Source organism: Ascidiella aspersa, chromosome 2, assembly GCF_963924565.1.
Source record: "Ascidiella aspersa chromosome 2, kaAscAspe10.2, whole genome shotgun sequence".
NCBI lineage: Eukaryota > Metazoa > Chordata > Ascidiacea > Phlebobranchia > Ascidiidae > Ascidiella > Ascidiella aspersa.
The window spans coordinates 38,033,038-38,052,885 of NC_139448.1; the positions used below are offsets into that span (position 1 = coordinate 38,033,038).

The following is a 19,848-nucleotide window of genomic DNA, read 5'->3' on the forward strand; positions in this document are numbered from 1 at the left end:
GAGAAAGCTAACCACATCACTCAAGTGACGACTGGACGTCGCCATCTGCCATACCTTTAACACAGTATAGGAATGCTTGAGGGACTCGTTGTACCATTTAATCCACTGTACATGAGGGTGGGCGTCACTGTACACCTCGCATCGCAAGGTCGCGTCGGATCCGACAATTACCGACTGGTTACTCATGCCTTGTAAAATCGGTTTGGCCGCTGAACGCTCTATAAGTGCCGGGACAGACAAAGGAGAATCAAACGAACGGAAAAGACACCGCGGGAGCCGCGAGCACAATCAAACGAAGCCGATCTTTCAACAGTGGACAACGAAATAAATATTTTTTTAATTTGAAAACTGGTTTCATTTTGAAAACTGGTTTCATTTTGAAAACTAGTTTTGTTTGGTATTTAAAGAGTTTTCTTTTATCTTGAAAACTCGTTGATTTTCAATGTTAAAAAAAGTAGTTTTTTTTTAATAAAAAAAGTTTTTTTTAATTTCGAAAACCAATAGTGGTTTTTGTCTTAAAAATAAGTTTCTTTTTATCTTAATTTTTTTTATTTGAAAAAAGTTTATATTGCATTTTTTATTTTTTAACGTCGTTTTACAATGACGATCTGTCAATACAATAGTTTGGTTCTACATAAAGAAACATTGTCCACTGTGAAACGGTTCAGATTGTGCCGCGGGCCGCATACACCAGTGCATAGCAAAAGAAAGGCAAAAAAGGGGGCACCAAAAGAAAAAGTGCACAAACAACATAAAATACATCTAAGCATGATATATTTTAAGGTTAAATGGCGGCAAGCAGTCACACACATGGAATTCACACGTGGTTATACGAAACAACGATGACCATTATTAGTTAGTGGACAAGACAAACGTAAATGCACCAAAAGGTTGGTTTGGCTTCAAATTGCAACAACCAAAGAAAAGTAGGTAGTCAATCAAGTTTTCGATCCACAAAATTACCACAACAGACGAAACAGCAGTCTTTACGATCCAAATTAAAAAAAAAAAGTTTTGTATTGCTTACCCGTTAAAGTTAAAATGACATGTTTGTTTTATAGCTTAAAAAAATGAAAAGATAACAGAGTATATTAGGTTCAATAAAAGTATTTTTTATGACTTAAAACATTTTAAATTACTTGATTCTATTCCTTTAAAAAAAAAACAATAAAAGTTTTAAAACAATATTGCAATTTAAATCAAAGGCTTCTGAAGTTTGCATTTTAAAATGTAACCAACAAACCTTTAAAAATCCTTAATTATAAATTTGAATTATTAGGCAACGCTGAAATTTCATAAAAAAAACAAAAACAATTAACTACAAGCTAGTCCGTTGTGGTAACTTTGAAAAATCGACGAAAAAAAGAGGAACGTTGCTGCAATTTGCTTTGTTGACGTCACAACAACATTAGGAGATGAAAAAAGGCGGAAATGACTTGTTACGTGCATGTGACGATCTCGTGCGACACCTAGCAGACAGAAGGTCGTCTTTGCTGCGGTACCTTTAAAATCGCGACGTAAGGGGTATTTGTCTTCGGGTTAATTTTACTTCCATTCACTTCAATATGCTTGAGCCACTGAATGTGTGGATGCGGGTCGCTGTATACAATGCACCGGAAAGTGACATCCGACCCGACTTTGGCTGTTTTATTGGTCGGGATGCCGTACTGTAAGATGGGCCTGTGGGCTGCACGCTCTGGCGCCGCAAGTGGATACAATACGTCACACAATGGTAGAAAATACGTCACACAAAATGGATACGAAATATTCCACACACAATGGCTAAAAATAATTGGCACACAATGGATAAAAATTAGGGCCACACACAATGGCCTAAGGCCAGTCTGCATTATATGGCAAGTGCATACCTAAAATTTAATTTAAGAAAATTTTGTGCACAACAGGATTATTAAATTGCACATCTAAATCTCCAAGCAAGGTTTGAAAGGGTTATGAACTTAAGGTGTACATCAAACTTAGATTTCACAGCTGACAATTTGACGCTAAATAGTCGAGATCTTGACGAAAATTGCCATGAAATGCAGACTGGTGCTCAGGTAGGTTCAAACATAATGGCGGTCGTAAAATGCGGTAATGTCTGCTATAAAGTGCATCAGTCATACATGCGCACTGCAAAATCACACACACTCTACTATAACACAATCATTTATATTATTACTATAGCTGCACATCCACAGAAGTTGGTTATATTCATACAATAGGGATACAATTTAAGGTATAATAGCTGGAGGTTGTGGTAAGACGTAGTAAGAATATCAAAGCCCAAGTATTTTGAGCGCTTCAATTTAAAAAATGAATACAGAGACATTCGAAACGATCAAAAAGCTACTAACTTCTGTATGAGCTTTAATATTCCTACTAGGTATAATTATTTAGCGTTAAGTCTAGGGGTGAATCTTTATAGGATAGGAAACCATTGACGGCAGGTTTCTGCTTGTCAATCACTGCTGTACTGGGCTTACAATAGCAACTCAATGTTAAGAATAAAACTCAAAATAGCATTAAACATGACATAACTGCCACAATACGAAACAATAGGACAATAGACGCTGTTTTAGGCCAAATATATATTCCTTTTGACACAAGTCTCGTATTGCCTTTCAAACATTGAGTTTCAGTTGTTTAGAAACGCGTCAGCGGAGCAGTGATCGACAAGTATAAACATGCTGTGGTTTCGGCTTCTTTAAAGGTAAATTCTTTTATAGGAAACAATAAGGGTTTGGGGTACATCTTTATTACACCAGCAACGGGTTTAAGTACCTATTAATCACTGTTCTGCTTGGCCAACATTACAACATGTAATTTTAATGGTGAAATATAAGCGAATTAAACATGATAACGATGGCATTTTAGGAAAATAGAATATAACAAACGGTATACAACCATTTAGCCCATGATCTGGGATAACTCTTTACAGATTTAGGCATATAAAATCTTTTAGTAGAAGAATGAGGGTACTGCTGGACTTCTATTAGCATGTAAAGCTAAATGTAATGAGGTACAATTAAGTTAAAACTTGATTAGACAGGATAACGTTGTCACTGTAACTTCTTTAGCACAACGCCAAAACTTGTTACCATCATTAATCTTAACAAAAATGTTATATGAGTCCATTTTCTAAGGAAAGAGACAAATCAAAGCAAAAATCAAATGGTAAGTTCACCTATAATAAACCAAACTATAACACGCCTGCAATTCATCAGATAACAGGAAATCCACTAAAACGGAAGCTTAAGTGATGCATAATCAAAACTCGAAATGACGTTTAGCAAAAGGCATGGACAGAGAAAACATTCAAGCGAGGTAGCGACAGACATTATTACATCTCCGCCAAAGAATGCTTTAACAAGGCAAGTTGCAATTGATATTGCATCAGAGCGAATCACAGCACGGTAGAGTTGCTTGTTGAGACAAGATAAGGTACTTGAACTTCACCCCAACCCCAAACAATCAGGGTGTGTGGGTGTAATGCACTATGAGGGGGTGTAAGTGGCATAAAACCTTGCTCGTTATAATTTTTTTGAAGTAATATGAGAAACGGCAACACGGCCTTGTGACATTTTTAATTGCAGTTGTCATATTGCGGTATTGCAGTCCAAACATAGAGGGTATAGATAAAAATGGGTAATTTCCAAACTAAACTCTGTCAGTGTCTCTTAGTTTACTGTCTAGTAATCTTACTTTAAACGGAAATATCAAAGATATCAACATTATAAAATTTAGACTTCAATGCGAACGGTAAACATAATAATGCTAAAGAATCTAAAAAATACTACGTAGTCATTTTAGATAAAATAACCAAAAATCAAAAACTTAGAACTTATTTAAGATAATCACGATTTAATTACCTTATGGCATTTAAAACATAACAAACCCAAAATCAAAACATGGCAACTCCACATATATAGGCAGTTTAGACTTGACAGCAAATACCAGATCAAAACAACACTAAAATGATCAATAGTGATTGGCATTTGTCTTTTTATAAAATACAAAAAATCGAAATTCGCAGTGTGCGATTCACAATCCTCTTAGACCACCTGCAACTAATGACTTGCAAAATATGCGGCTGATTCCGACAGCTGTGGATTGCGATGGGTTATCACGGTTGCTTGCTTAAGAACGCACATCACTACGACGTATCATGGGGAAGATATGAAGCGTGGTACGCCCCACGCAAATACCCGGAGCACAACTCATGGTGTAAGACGGTGTTTTAACTTTTCGGGCGACTTAAAAATTAAGCGTAAGTTTAACAGGAAGCTTTGGCGACCAAGTTCTCTTGAATTAACTTTTTGTAAGCGAACAAAAACATAACACTGGCCAAAATACCATAAAAATTATAATATAATTAATAAAAGCAACGGTTTTATTTTGCTTCGACAATTTTTTAACCAATCTCAATAAATCTATTGTTTTCAATTCCAGAATGAGATAGCATCGTGAGCCACACTACACAAAGGGCAATGTGCGCAATGTGTGCTGTTGTTGTTTTCATATAGTTAAACTTAACGCGAAATCGGCACGACCTCGAATATTGCTTAAGAAGGCTCGGAATTTTAACCACCACCTTCGCCCTTTTGAATTCAGGACAAATCTCGCGCCGTTCGACAATTTCGCTCCAAAATAGGAAACGAGGCGACGCGAGAAACTTAAAATAACAAGAGAGTTCCGGAACTGACAGAAGTTGACGAAATGCTGAGATATCTGCGCTTGGCACGCCGCACACAAACGCTCGTTAACCTAACCGCTATAAAAGTACCTTTGTTTTTTAAGCCAGCTTTGGAAACTGGCAGCGAATGACAAGCAAAATCGTAAAAAAGTAACATTTTTTGGAGCCCAAAGCAATAATATTCCACGATTGAAACAATTTATCAGAATAAACCGGCAATAAAACCAAAAATAGCTAGCTAATTTCGAAGCGGTAGTTTTTATTTTTTATGTTTTTTTTATACCAACATATTTCAAAGAAAAAAAAAACACCAATAATTGTTGAAAAGAGCTATAGGTGAACAAAAAACTTGTTCGAACTAGCTCAGAACAAAACAAATAATATAATATTTCAGTTTATAAAACCAGTTTGTATCGAAACGTCTTGATCAAGATGGTGTTTAACTTGATTTTTTTGAGATAGCAAATCATCATTATCAAGATACATTAAAGATCCGTACATAGCGTACCTAAATGATATATTTTGTGAAACAAATACGACCAGACTTCGAAACACCGGTTGTCACGTCAAGTCACATTCCTCTAGTTTTCCGCTCACCGGTAAATACAGCTAATGACCAAGTTTTACCAGGTTGGTTGGCGAGTGATGAAAGGTCATCAATAAACCACACAGCTGGTGTAGGAAAGTTCTAAGCATTTAGCGGATTCCTTAAAAGTCGTGCACTAATTTAGGAATGTTCCCCGTTGATTTAAACTTTAACTGTCGCGAGTTTAGGTATTTTGAAATTTCTAGTCTGGACATTCCAACGTAAGTCAGATTAAAAGAGTTAATAATTGAGAGGAATTTTCGGAAGGCAAATTGTTATGGTAAAAGTGACATGCCTTATTAGGTAAAATAAACCTGATAATTTAGGGTGTAACAAACCTTTCTAATCCTTTAAGAAACAAAACTAAATTTTATAAAGTTATTATATTAGAATTCCCGAAAACATCTTTCCGTTAATTTGAAACATAAATATTACATACAATTACTTATTTCTGCGGGCTCCATTAAATGCCTAGTCTGGGGATTCCGTATTAATCCAGTTAAGTGTTGCTAATAGGTGGGTTGGAATATACAGTTCGTAATGATGTAATTAAGAAGCTTTATTAGCTTAAATTGCTTTTACTGCTAATAACCGTTTATTGAACTGCTTTTTGGTTCTTTTAAAACACAAATATTTGTACACATAGTTAAATACCATGCCAACTCCTATACTTTCCACTTTGTATGTCAAGGCTCACAACGGGGTTTAAAAGTCTTTTCTCTATAGCAGCTTGGACCTTTAGGTGTGAAGTGTCAGGTCTTTAATAAATTATTCAAGCTTAGTTTGCAAAACGTCGTATATTTGGAAATCCCTGTAGCCTTAAGTTCTATTTAACACAGTAGGACCGAAGAAAAATAGCATCTAGGACAATAGGCATTTATAAATAATTGGGGTGTTGTGATAAAAATAGACATTTATCAGAAAAGGGGGATAAAGTCTTATTTCTCTTAACCTTTAGGACACTACATTTATTTTAGAATCTAAAGTGAGCGTCTAATAATAATAGCGTTTGGTTGGATAAGGATAAACGTGACCTTGATAGTTTTTTGAATTGTTCTGTAAATTTAAAGTGCTATCAGATCGCCTAATTCGAATTTAGTTGAAACATCGTTGTGGTTCAAGTGTTAAACTTGAACGCCCTAAACGAGTACTTTACGTGTTGATTTGGGGACTCACGTTGAGTAGAATAGAGAGATTTTAATGAGGAAACTTAAATGTATTTTTTTTAACTTTCAGTTCGAATTTATTTCTATAATTTAATTTGGGGATTTTTGTATGAGAAAAATAACATATTTTAATGCCTAACAAGTTAACTGCCAATATAGCCCCGAAAAGCTACGTATTTTGCTGAAAAATGTAGTTATTACAGCGTCTAATGGACCATATAACACCTTTGTGTGCCAAAAAAACTTGAAATCCTGAACATCTCATTCGGTTTAAAAATAACTTCGTTTTAGGGTAAAAATATAATTTGCAACTTTGAGATATATAAAGTATGCATTTGGTTGAAGAATATAGTGATTAAGTCATCTAATTGGCCTTATATAAATCCAGTTAAGCCAATAAATGACATAAAACTCAAAACAGCGCATTCGGTTGAAAAGTACAGTCGATTTAAAAAAAAAAGAAAAAAAAACCTTAACAACTTTAAGCCACATAAAAGGCGCATTTGGTCGAAGAATATAGTTATTAAATTGTGCAATGGACCCATTTATGTCTATAATGACATAAAACCATGGAAAAATACAGTCGATTTTAAGAAACAAAATATCTTCACAGCTTAAAGTTGTGGACGTATTTGGTTAAAGAATAGAATTAAACCGCAACTCTCAGGTAATTACAGTCTTTCAATCTAACTACCAGCCAAGCTAAGCCTCAAAAATAGACGGTGTTTAGGTAATAGTCGGTACTTAACTCTATCAGTTATGCCCCCCTATATAGGAAGGGAAAGGGCACATTCGAGCGCTTCCGCTTACGAAATAATGACCCGAGTGTGACGTAACAGTGCCTAATTTCCGCGTGGTTGAGTTCTTGAGATGTTTTGTTCCGCTCTATTTAGCGCCCATCTCTCATTTTGCGCTTAAGTGTAGATGGAACTGGAAAGACAGCTTAAGGTTTTTCACCTTAAATTAAAGCTACACCTGGCTTTGTTTATAATAGGTAGCTGGTAACGTGGTTAAACTTTTACAATTTTTTTTCTCTGGTAAATGGAAATAAAGTTAACAAAAACTCACAATCTGTGTTTTTGTTTGTACGTTATTTCGAAGAAAAGGTTTTGCCTCAAATTCGTAAAATACGTTAATTATGAAAGAAAGAAAAAAAATGGTTTTGCTCCTAACATACTGAAATCATACGCAGAGGCTACAACTGGCTTTGTTGATAATTCAGTAGGTGCCACTAAGTAGCTGCAAAACGCGGTTACTTTTTGCTGATGAAGCCTGGTGAATTGATCGGAAACTCAACATAATCTGGTATTTTGTACACATGTTATGCTATGCAGAGGAGAAATCGCTATGATTTAACGGTTTGTTTCAATTCTCAGCTATTTGTTTACAAATTAGGCAAAGTTTCCTTACTAAAAAAAATTGCAAACACAATGAACAAGTCAACTGGAACAAAAAACCCTAAGGGGTGCGAACTAAAATAAATGCCAACTTGAATAAAAAAGGTCAAGATGTTAAATGAAGCCGCCCGGCTTAATGTGTGTAGGGGCATTTTTTTATTCATTTTTTTAATTGTGAAAGTGCCCTAAAACTGCGTGTGAAATCAAACAAATTACCAACTAGAACCAAAAAATAAATAAAAAAGCCAAGGTGTGAACGAATTCAGGTTACTGCGTGGTGTTTGTTTGGTTACCAGTCACTTAAAAAGGCGACATTGTCTAAAAAATGGCCCACAAATGTGTACAAAATTTAACAAATAGCTTGCAGCCACGCACGAATAAAAAACATAGACCAAGGTGTAAAAGGTATCCAGCTTACTGTATTGTGTTATTTCGGTGTTGGTCGTTTCTGTCTCAAGGGAGGTGGCCCTTGTAAATCACCGGGGAACGAGGAAATTATTTGCGGAAATTCACCGATACAGAGAGCACCTTTAATTTAATTTGGAAGCTAGATTGACTGGGGAGAGGCAACCTGTGTTCGCGCTTTTAAACTCGACCAGGCGTTACGATTTCACCATAACAAACACGTTTTAAAAGGTTAAACTTTTTTTCGCTAAGAAAGTGTATAATAACAATACTTTTTTACCCGTTTTTCCCTATAAAATCATTAAATCAGACAGGTGCTGATTCTCGCAATTAAATTGTGCAAGGCGCCACATTTTCACAACAACAAACACGGTATTACGCAAAGTACATGTGTCATAGCCATATTTAAGCCCATGTTAAGGTATTTGAATTTTTTTAAAGTCGCAGTTTCACCAGAAAAAAATAATTTAGGACTTTTTTCGCAAAGTTCATGTGTGATTGCAACTTTTACGCCTATGTTAACGAATTTAAATTCTTTTAAGGTTCGCATTTACACCAGAAAAACATTAATTAGGAGTTTTTTAATTAATCATCAAATTAGTTAGGTACAATTTGCCAACAGGTTTTGCCTGTTTTAATATACACTGCAGTTTTTTATTACAAATTTGATATATCTGAAAATATAAATTTAACAACTATAAACAAGTAATATTTTTCTTTCTTTTTTGTCTTATTGTTTTACTAACCCGAACGTACAAACTCATCTATTTCAAACTACCAAAAAGCTTCAAACTTATACAATCAAAGAACAAAAAAATAAGAACAAACAGTTAAACAACTTTTTGACTTTTCCTAAATTGTTTGAGTAAGGGGCGTTACTACAATATCTCTTCTTAATGGCAGAGTAACTTAGGATTAAATTAAAACAAAACAAAAGATTATAAAGGAAGTAAAATATTTACATTCGCGATCGGAGCTTATTTACATTTCCACGCGTTTTTAATTTCAGCGGTAAAACTTCGTCCAAAAAAATCGCTAAATCTTCAAGAAATGACAAGTGAAATCCGATGAACTTTGCACAAGTGTACATTGCAGCGGAAGCAAGCGACTTTAGCTTTCAACACCGAGTTCTAGCGAGGCCAAGCGGATGAGATTACAACGGCCAAATCGCTTCGCCAAACAAATAACTTGGGTTTACCGCGGAGAGATAAAAGCTGGCAAAAATGGAATTTTTTTTAACGCTTGAAAGAAACGTGGTAATGGTGCAGGGTTGATATTTTCAGCCAAAAAAACAAAGAAAATCGAAAAATAAGCGAGTTAATTTCTCATATACCAGTGAAATGACATTTCTGCATATTTTTCAGCTTTAAACGAAGTATGGCATGACATTTTGTGGTAAATGTATTTTCGTAGCGAGAATTCGATCCAATTTTCTATTTCAAAGAAAAAATCGTCTGGTCAAACTAATAATTTGAGCTTATATTGTCAAATAGTGAATAACTGGCATTTTTCAGTCCAAAAACAAAAAAGGAGGATTCTTTTTAACACATTTTCAAACAAAAACTGTAAATTTCGTTGCCAAAAAAGGAAACAAGGTATTAAACAGCCAAATGCCACCATGAACTAAAAGGTCACGGTTCAAAAATATACTTGACAAACAAGCTATTTACATTTCACGATTCTTAGGCGACGACTGAGATAGCTTAGTTTCACCGCCAAAGGGAAATGTTTGGCATTCCATGACCAAAAAACAAAACAAACTGAAGAAAATTAATCAGTAAAATGCCACAACCGACAAAATGTCGCGGTTGAAAATCTTAGACTTGACCCCTAAACTATTCACATTCCACGATTCTAAGGCGTCATTTCGTAATTTTTTAAGGGTAAATGTTTGGCATATCTGACCAAAAAAAAACAAAAACTCGAAGAAAGGAAATCAATGGTAAAATGCCACCACCGACAAAAAGTCATGGTTTGAAATCTTGCACTTGGCACACAAGCTATTTACACATCGCGGTTCTCGCCTAATAGTTTACAATGAACTTAACTCACAGCTGAAGGAAAATGTTTGGCATTTTTTGGCAAAAAACAATAAATTTAGTTGAACCTTTAAAAAAGGATAGAAGAGTGAAATGCCACCACCGACTAAAATGTCGCGGTTCAAATAATTGGACTTGACACATAAGCTACTTAAACAATGCGATTCAAAGCCGTCGATTGCAATAGCGCAGAATAAACGTTACGTTACCGCCCAAGATTAAATGTTTGGCATTTCTTGATCAAAAAAACAAACAAAAACTTGAAAAAGGGGAATCAATGGTGAAATGCCACAACTGACAAAAAGGTCACGGTTGGAAATCTTGTACTTGGCACACAAGCTATTTACACATTTCACGATTCCAAGGCGACGATTGAAATAGCTTAGATTGTCGCCGCGGGTCACATAAGCTCTGTGTTTAATCAGATTAACACCAGCACCGGTTATCCAGGCCGCATTCTTTCGTCATAGAGGCCCCTGTGACGACAGCTGCGGCTCTTTGACCGGATGAGTGGAGCGTGTTTGAGTGCGACCCGCTAAACAAATACAACCCCCCTCAAATGACCCCCCTAAGAGGAAAATAAAGGTGCAAACAGGATGTTCATGCTTTCTGGACCGGTGACTAGACCTCTTGGAAAAATCTTGCTTTTTAGATCTTGACCAGTTCACTGACCATTCAAGATTTAGATTCAATTTATTTTTGTGGATAAAGAATAAAACCAGGACAGCGAGCCAAGCCACCCTTTCAAAAGTCAGTTTCCTTCTTAACCAAATTTCTGTGCGCACTTATCCTGTGACTGGTTTACAGACATACTTCAATAAAGCTACAGCTAGGCTCTTACTTTTAAATCATATTGCTGTTAATTTTTATACTTCAACACGTTTTCCACACATTGGCGAAAACAAAACAAAAATAGCCAAGAAATGGCTAAAAAAGGGGACTCTGCTTTTTAAACTTTACACTGAAAAAACTCAGTTTAACAGTTTCCATAAATATAACAGAAACGGAGGCTTGTTTTTGCAAAGTAAACCCACAACAGTCAAAATAGAACAAAAGCGCCTTTTGAGTTGACTTTTAAATTAAAAGAGTTTTAAAAAGTATTTAAAAAGACGATTAGTAGCGAAAACCTTGTTTCTTTAAACGAACTGACGTTAGGGCAAAAAGGCGCCAAATGTTGGCCAAAAAGCGTGCCGTGTTACCAAAATGGCCAAATAAACTGGCCATTCAGCGAGCGCGCGCCAAGAGAGGTCCAAGCTAAACAAGAGGCCGGATGTTCGACAGATGCCAGGGGACGGAAGGAACGATTTGCCCCCCTCCCCCCATACACCGGTGGTGGTGGATGATTGACAGGCGAGAACAACAGGACGAAGCCATACAATAAGCTACGTGGGGTTAAGTATGGTTTGGATAGAGGAAAATGGGAAATATAGCCTTATTCGGCTGGCGCTGTTGAAAGATTAGCGCTATTGGTAAAAGATGGTTATTTCTCAATCTAACATAAATTTCTAATAATTCTAAAATTGAAAATTCTTACAATAAGCTACGTGGGGTGAAGCACGGTTGGTATAATAGAGATAGCTTTATTTCGGGTGGCACTGTTGAAAGATTAGCGCTATTGGTATATTGATGAATTCTTTTCAATTTAGCAGAATTTTCTAACAATTTTAACTCGAAAAGTCACTCGCACGAAATACCCATATTAGGTTAAAGTTATTTTAAAAAAGCCACATATTTTTTTGTTTATTTCACTTAACAGCTGTATTCGAAGTTTTAAATGCTGACAGTTGAGTTTAAATTTGGTTGTTCTGAAGTGAAAGTTGTTTGATCTTAATTCGAACGCTGTAAAAAAATTGTGTTCAATACAACATTTGCTTCAGCGAAATGTACATCTTCACGGTTATTTGTCAAGAGGTGCTAAATATACAGTTAATTATTACCTTCTATAAGTAACAAAGCGCGTATGTGTGATGAGTATGTCGATAAAGCTGTGAAAGACTAATCTTACTGGGACATCTGGGTGATTTATTTCACATTACGAATATTCCGCGAGCCTGATATAAATATTTCCGCACAGATAAGATAACAAAAATAAACTCTCTGTCATTTCGTTTTGATTTTGATTTATCGGTAAAATTGCTGGCTTAAAAAATTAAATAAGCATCAAAACTTATTAAAACAAACGGTAGTCACATTTTGAAAAATGTTTAGTGATTCATTTTTTTAATATTTTGGTAAAATGTGTCATTGTGTCGTGTTATATTTTAGTCGCAAATATTTTGGTGGTATATTATTTAAGCAGCATGAAGGTCATCACATAAAGATATTCTCCCAATTTTAACCTCATTAAAATATTCCTTTGTGTGTTTTTCCTCAAATGGGTCGCATAAATTACAAAAATACGTTGGCTGCAAACTTGGTGCCAGTGTACACAGTCAACGAACTGTCGGATAAATTTAACGTCTCAACCATCTGCTACGCTTGTTAAAACTTGCTAAAACAACAAACCTTACAACGGAAGAAAGCATCTGCAAACCAACCGACACAGCTGTGTACAGTCGCCATAAAATAAGATGTCGTTATCGTTAGTTAAAACGACCGTTGGGTAACACAGTTGCGCACACACGTGTGTAAACGTTTGGTATGAATTCAACCTTCAAAAAAAGCAAAATCCCAACAACAAAATGACAGAACACCAAAACCCTTAAAAATCCCCAAAAATCATCTTTCAAACCGTTTGTGTAACAAAATCCGCAAAAACAACAACAACAAAAAACAGCAATGCCAAAATCATTAAAAAAGCCCAAAATTAAATAAAAATAAAACAGCAATGCCAACAAACAAATCCTTCAAACCGTTTGTGTTACAACAACCTTAAAAATCACAACAACAAAAAAACGTTCGAACCGTTTGTGTAGCAAAAATCCTTAAAATCACGACAAAAAACAGCAATACCAACCAAAAAAATCCTTTCGAGCCGTTTATTTAGCGTGTGCGGAAACAAACAAGGGCTTCAGTAAGAAAACAAGGCAATCTGTTTGCCAAGCAACGGCGCGCGTCTAACCCTTAAATTTGTAAGTGGCGCTATTGCTTCCGATCCAACGGAAATAATATCGGCAATAAATCGCCTCAACGACTTCCTGTGAGTCTAGGTCGCCAAATTTCGAGTGTTTCAGCTTCAATGGCCTAATAAAGCCATCTTATAAGGCAACAGACCAACAGCACAACTTCTTGTGTGACGTCATAAGCGAGTGGCATCATTTGAATGTGCTTGAATTATCTCGTTGGCGCCGATTAGAGCAAAATCAGGGGAACTGTAAACATTGAAACGGCGGGACTACTTCCAGGTTTCTATTAGTTCCTTGTAAACTACAAAATGGCGGTTTTGGGAAACATAATGAAAAGAGGATTGGACACTTTCGCATGTAAGGAATATCCAAAATAAAATAGGAAAAAAAACCTTGCTTTAAATCTAAAAACTAACAACAAAATTACACCTCGGCAATAATAAGGAAACTTTAGGAAACAATAAAATGTTAAAGAAAGATTTTTTACTTTAAATTTAATAAACCTTTTGACTATTTAAACAAAAAAAAAAACAGGATTTATTTCTTCAGATAAAACAGAAATTTGTATTTAAACTATTAAAAATGAGGCAAAATAAATCTCCATTTCATTTCATTTAAGGGAAAAAACTATATTTGCAAATTTTATTGACAGCAAGAGACCTGTCGAATATTTTGAAAACGATCTTTTTTCCAAGACCGCCATTCTGCGGTGGCAAAGATGGTTATCAACGTCTTTCAGTAAAAGGCGGGCCTATAATTTCGCAAAGTACTTAACGAGGCGATAAATCTCAGGTATTACCAACTCCTTTTGAATTCGCTCAAAAAACCACGCAGATTAATCGCTTGTCATCCAAAAAAGAGGGGCGTTCAAATGTTGCCGCCTTGCTCCGAGCACAATGCAAATCGCGAAAAGTCCTAATCGGCTCTCGCGACCAAACATTCGCGTAATCGCGCTCGCCATTGTTTCGTCATTAGTCATTTGTTGTGATAGGATCGGGCGGGCCGCTTCTAAACTGCGCATGTAATCCCGTGTTTACCCCCCGGCCGCCATGTTTATTTGCGGGGGGGCACCGGAAGCGCGCCAACCGCTGTGAAAATAAACGCCGGCGGGTAACTTTATGAAGGTAAAGTAGCAAAATTTGACCGAAATTCTGGCGATTTAGAGTTTTTGGCTTGTAATTGCGAGGCAATTGCCTGTGTTAAGGGTGGCTATTATGACATCGATTGGACAATTATCAGCGAATAAACATGCGTTTGTGACGTATTTGTGGGCTCGGGTCGAATAAGAGTGGCATTTAAGATATAAACATATGATCGCATGTTGTACAATGTAGTGTAACTATAAAGAGGGTATAGTTTGAAAAATGGGCACGATAACAAAGTTAACGGTTACTTTTTTCGGGTTACTTTAGAAGTGCCACATTTAAAAGTTTTTTTTAAGTTACATTTTAGTTTTGGGTTGACTTAGTTCAGTGGAATACTTTTCCACTGAAGGAGGATAAACAAACCGTACCTATAGAAGTGATTTATCAGACGAAAAACGACACTGAATTGACAAAACCTCGCCAAAGATTGATTTCTTTACTTTGGAGCGAAAAATCGAGGACAGGGGGCTGACGTAAGGCTTCTTTGCAAGATTGCGCAAGAACGCGCGCGCTTTTCTCGAGTGAGAAGCAATTAGACGGTAACACGATATCAGGACAACACGGGACAAGGGGTAAGGTACACTGGGGCTTAATTGCCCAGAACAACACACCTAGATAACGGGGAAAGTGGTAAACAAGAGCTCTGGCACTTAAGCCCAAGAAAAAACACTCTCAATTTGAACTGGGGCGTTTTATTACCGTTCTAACGACTTGGTTTGGCTTTACCCCCGCTGAGTTTTTGTTGGTTTAGGCTCCCTGCGACCTCGTCACGCCTCACCGCGCCAGTTAAACGCAATAAAGGCCTTTGTTATCTCACAGAAGACGTAAATCGGCAACTGTGCCAGCGATTGTAAGGTAATACAGAGAATGGCTGGCTGATTGTCGCTCGGCTTATAACTGACTTAGCTGCGAACTTTGCACTGAAAAGCTACAACCAACCGCACTAAGAGGGGAACGGTTTGGAGAAAAACTATTAAAACCTATGATAAAGTAGATAACACAGTGTGAATACTATTCATGAAAATTTGAATGTTTAGTTTTAAGTTCATACAAATGTTACCTACTACTTTATTGGCTCTGCTATTTCATCTATAACTATTTTTAAAAAGAATTTCTCCAAAATCTTTATGCAACTTTAAACAACAAGATGTACAAACAACGCCAAGACAATATTTTTACAATGCCAAACAAAATAAATTATTTAAACTAATGAAAACAGTTTTCGTCACGCTCCATTGAAAATCTAACAGGGCTTCAAGGAATAAAAATATCTTCTAATTACTAAGTAGCCATCCATATGTAGGTTCAATTTAAAAACGTTTATTTAACACAAAAAATACTGCATTTTCATTTTATTTAAATTAACAAGTAATTTGGTCAATTAAACAGGTCATAGAAAAAAACAACTTTCTGGGACTTCTTGAGTAAGCCAACAAAAATAATTTAATTAAAAATATGTTTAACATAAAGTTACTTTATCAGCATTATAAATCGTCTAAAAATCAGAAATGTTAAAATTTGTTATTGTGGCCCACTCAGCAGGGTTTAAAAGAGTTCAAACCAACGCAATATTCCAACAACCAGTTGCCCCATGCCTTGGTGTTGGAGGGGCATCTGTCGGAAACATTGCGAGGTTAAGAGTGTTCAATAAAAAGGCCCTCCAAGCGGCACAAGTGTGTCAATATTTATCCAGGCGACCGCAGCAAAATAACACACAGGAAGGCCTACTGCCGCCTTTAGGCTCGCAACTCTTCCAAGCTAACTCCACCTACTTTTCAAGGACATTCAAGAGGGGAAAAAATATCCCCCGCTAGCAGAACTTTAAGCTAAAATTTTACCAAAATTTTGTGTTGTACAGACTATGAAATAACCTTCTTATTATAAATTGTGCATATGCTAAATTGCATAAAAATATAAGAAATATGGACTTTCAAACAACCTTCATACTATCAATAGTGCATATTTTGCAAAATCACTAAATTTACTTGATTAAAAGCAATATGGACTTTGAAACAACCAGATATTATTAATGTACCACATTTTGTACTAAATCACACATAAATAAAAAAATATATGGACTCTGAGAAACCATTCACATGTTATCAATTGCGCATATGTTACATACAATGCTAACGTTTACAAAAATAGCCAATTATTTGAAGTCTGAAACAACATTTTTCTTCTATTTTGTGCATATGTTGCAAATAACACTAAAGTTATACAAAAATAAATAGGATATCAACTCTGATATAGCCTCCATAAATAATATCAATTGACAACAACATACAACCTTAAACTTTTCACACATAGATAAGTAAACATATAGACTTTTTTATAAGATGATCACTTATTGCCCTATAACTGAATTTTGACAAACATAAACCAAGGGAAAAAATCAACAACTGTGGATGTGCAGCATTTTTGAGACCTTTACATTAAAGTGCATACCTTGGACGTCCAACTCATATGTGTGGTTGATGGATCCGTAACTATTACTAACAACACATTTGTACATTCCCTCATCAGATACTACCACAGATGTCAACTGGATGAGCTGCTTTTTGTGGCGAAACTACAGAAAAAATGTGTTTTATAAATATATAATATTACTTTAAAAACAGAAAATCTAGATAATGATAAGACTGAGAGACTAATGATATTAAAATTTAGGGTTTGTCCTCTCCCAAAAGGCCCCCTAATGGGGTAAACTCCTCCTAAACCCCTGAAACTACATCTGCATACAACCCTATGTCATGTGTGAAACTTTTATTTATACAATTTATATTATTCTTACAAAACTGGGCTTACTATACCTTTTTAGTTAAATAACCCATTGTGTTAGGAATTTAAGAAAGATTTTGGTTCGTATTTAAAATACAAGAAAAATGGATTACAATACATCGCTTAATTATGGCATTTTAGACTGTTAGTCCATTGTGTAAAAAAACATTTAACTTAAATATTCAAGCCTTAAAAGAATTTTAAAAGAATCAGTATAATTTGTTTAAAAAGCTCATAAACTTGGAACTTAAACAGTTGAAATGCTGGTAAGATAGCATTACTATACATAAGCAGGATTGTACATACACAGCATTTAAAAGGTTTATAAAAGTAAAATTCAATATCATTACTAGGCACTATATCAAAGGTAAAAAAAAAATAATTCTTATTATACAATCGAAAAGAAAATTTATTACAACTTTATTGCATTAAATTTTCTTATTAGCCCATTGTATACAAAATAGTTTTTAAAGCAGCTTAAAAGGAATAATTTGTTAATTTTAAAAAGAGTACATAGTATTGATCATTAGACAGTTGAAATACTCTAACATTACTATACTGAAGCAAGACTGTATATAAACACAGTGTAATTAACATGTTTGTTAGAAATGTTGGGAGAAAATCACCTTGAAACCACCGACTCTTTGGTCCTTTTCAATTGCTTCTCCGTCCTTGAACCAGCTAACGTCGAGTGGTTCTTCGCCACTTGCTGTGCAACGAAACATCACCGTGTTTCCTGCCGGCTCAGCATGGAGACGCTTTTCCATTTTTCGAGAATTCGTCCAGTGGGGTGCTGAATGAAAAAGAGAATTTACAAAGTTGAAATTAAATGTGTAAATAATTTTTGTTGAGCAAAAAAATCACAACTTTTTTAGCTAATTTGTCCAGAGGTGGTGGTGGTTAAATATAACAAAAAAAATATCTTGCAGCAATAAAATCAAATTAAAAATATTCTACTTGGTTAAAAATTTGCAAATTCTATGTGTTTTTAGTTTGCCACAACACAGGGGAGCTTTACAAAGTTTTATTTACTATATTTTAATTGGTTAAAAGGTGAGGGCCAACCAGTTTACAACACTACTGGAAATAAATAAAAAAAGCATTTCCAATATTCTATAAGAAACTTGAATATGTTTATATGTAGGACTGCTATCACTGGTTTATCATAACCAATAGCAAATTTAATGATTTATTTTTATATAAAACAATGCTAAATAGTTTTAATTTCATCTATACATAAAAGTTAACAAAAAAGAAGGAAGTTGAAAACCTTTGCCCTAACGTTTTAACAAAGTTCCACATTTAACAAGGCAAAAAACAAACTTTAACAGGATAAAACATCTAATGTAACTTTGTGGCAAGAAAGTGAAAAGTACAAATTGAAGGAACACTTTGAAGCAAATGGTGAAAGCATGTTACTATACAAAAGGAAAACCCATGCAGTGCAATTTGATCCCAATGAAACCAATTCGAAGTGGTTAAATAAAGGTCCAGTGTGACTGGTGAGAAATTGGCAGGCTCCAATTAGTTTTATCAAAATAAGATAAGCCAATAAAATTCCCTCGAGGCCATATTGAGGACTTAAAGGCATGATTTGTTCCCTGGGGCTACTGGTAAATACTTCAGCACACCTCACGCTATTATCTTAATTTGAAGCTATGCAGCCACATCCAAAACAGGATTGTTTGAATGCTCTTTGGTTACAAATGCCTTAACCTCAGAAAAAAATGTAGAAGTCCGGTCTATTTATCACCGTACATTGCCTCAAAATTGTTTTATTTATTATGTGAAATCATTTTTTTTTTCTTTCAATAATGTTTTTTACTTATAATACTTTTGCTGTGCATTAAAAACGCCTTTTTAAGTTAAAAACTAACTGTTTCCTAAAACTGCAAAATTCAACAAAAACAATCCAATCGTAAACACCATAATATGAACTGTAAATACACACTTCAAAATTTCACACATTAAGCAAATCTAAGCTATTAACGCTGTGTCATTATATTATAGGCAAAAATAGTAATATTTTTAATCATAGAAAAAAAGACTACGATTCAGATTCAGTTTCAGTTTATTTTAGTGCAACTTATTACCATTGGAAAACATGGAAAGCAATGCCTTATGGCCATTAAAGTTTTAAACAAGTATTTAAATGTATCTTCTCACCTTTTCCCCCTTTTGGAGAACTTACAGGATTCTCACTGTCCAAGCCATTTTCACCAACTGCAAAAGAACAACAAGTTGTAATAAGGGATTAAATTGACGCCAAAGTGACAAAAACCAAACAATAGCCTAACAAGAAAATCTAGACTCTGTAAATATTACAGTTTAAAACTAACAGTAATTTTAATTAAATGAAAATTTTTTGAAGTCAAATAGTTAAGTTTTCTTTCGGGGGGTTTAAAACAAAATTCCACATCAATAAATGAATATTTATCATCCAAGTTTTGTTATTTTCACAAGCACCAAAAAGCATTTTAGTTACAAACCTTTGCACCCAAACACCAAGTTCACAATTTTTTTCAACAATCTATCACCACACAAAGCATTCAAACAAGTCCACGTCTTTAA

At 35.1% G+C, this 19,848-nt stretch overlaps 1 protein-coding gene across 1 annotated transcript in view; it reads right to left on the reverse strand.

The window, feature by feature from the left end:
- LOC146165622 (fibroblast growth factor receptor-like) overlaps nucleotides 1-19,848 on the reverse strand; it is a 42,125-nt gene that overhangs the window by 20,617 nt on the left and 1,660 nt on the right. Inside the window, exons 3-6 of the mRNA XM_083381216.1 lie at nucleotides 19,444-19,500; nucleotides 17,904-18,070; nucleotides 16,945-17,068; nucleotides 55-218 (exon numbers count right to left, since the gene is read on the reverse strand). Coding sequence (XP_083237342.1) covers nucleotides 55-218; nucleotides 16,945-17,068; nucleotides 17,904-18,070; nucleotides 19,444-19,500 — 512 coding nt within the window. The remainder of the gene's footprint in view (nucleotides 1-54; nucleotides 219-16,944; nucleotides 17,069-17,903; nucleotides 18,071-19,443; nucleotides 19,501-19,848) is intronic.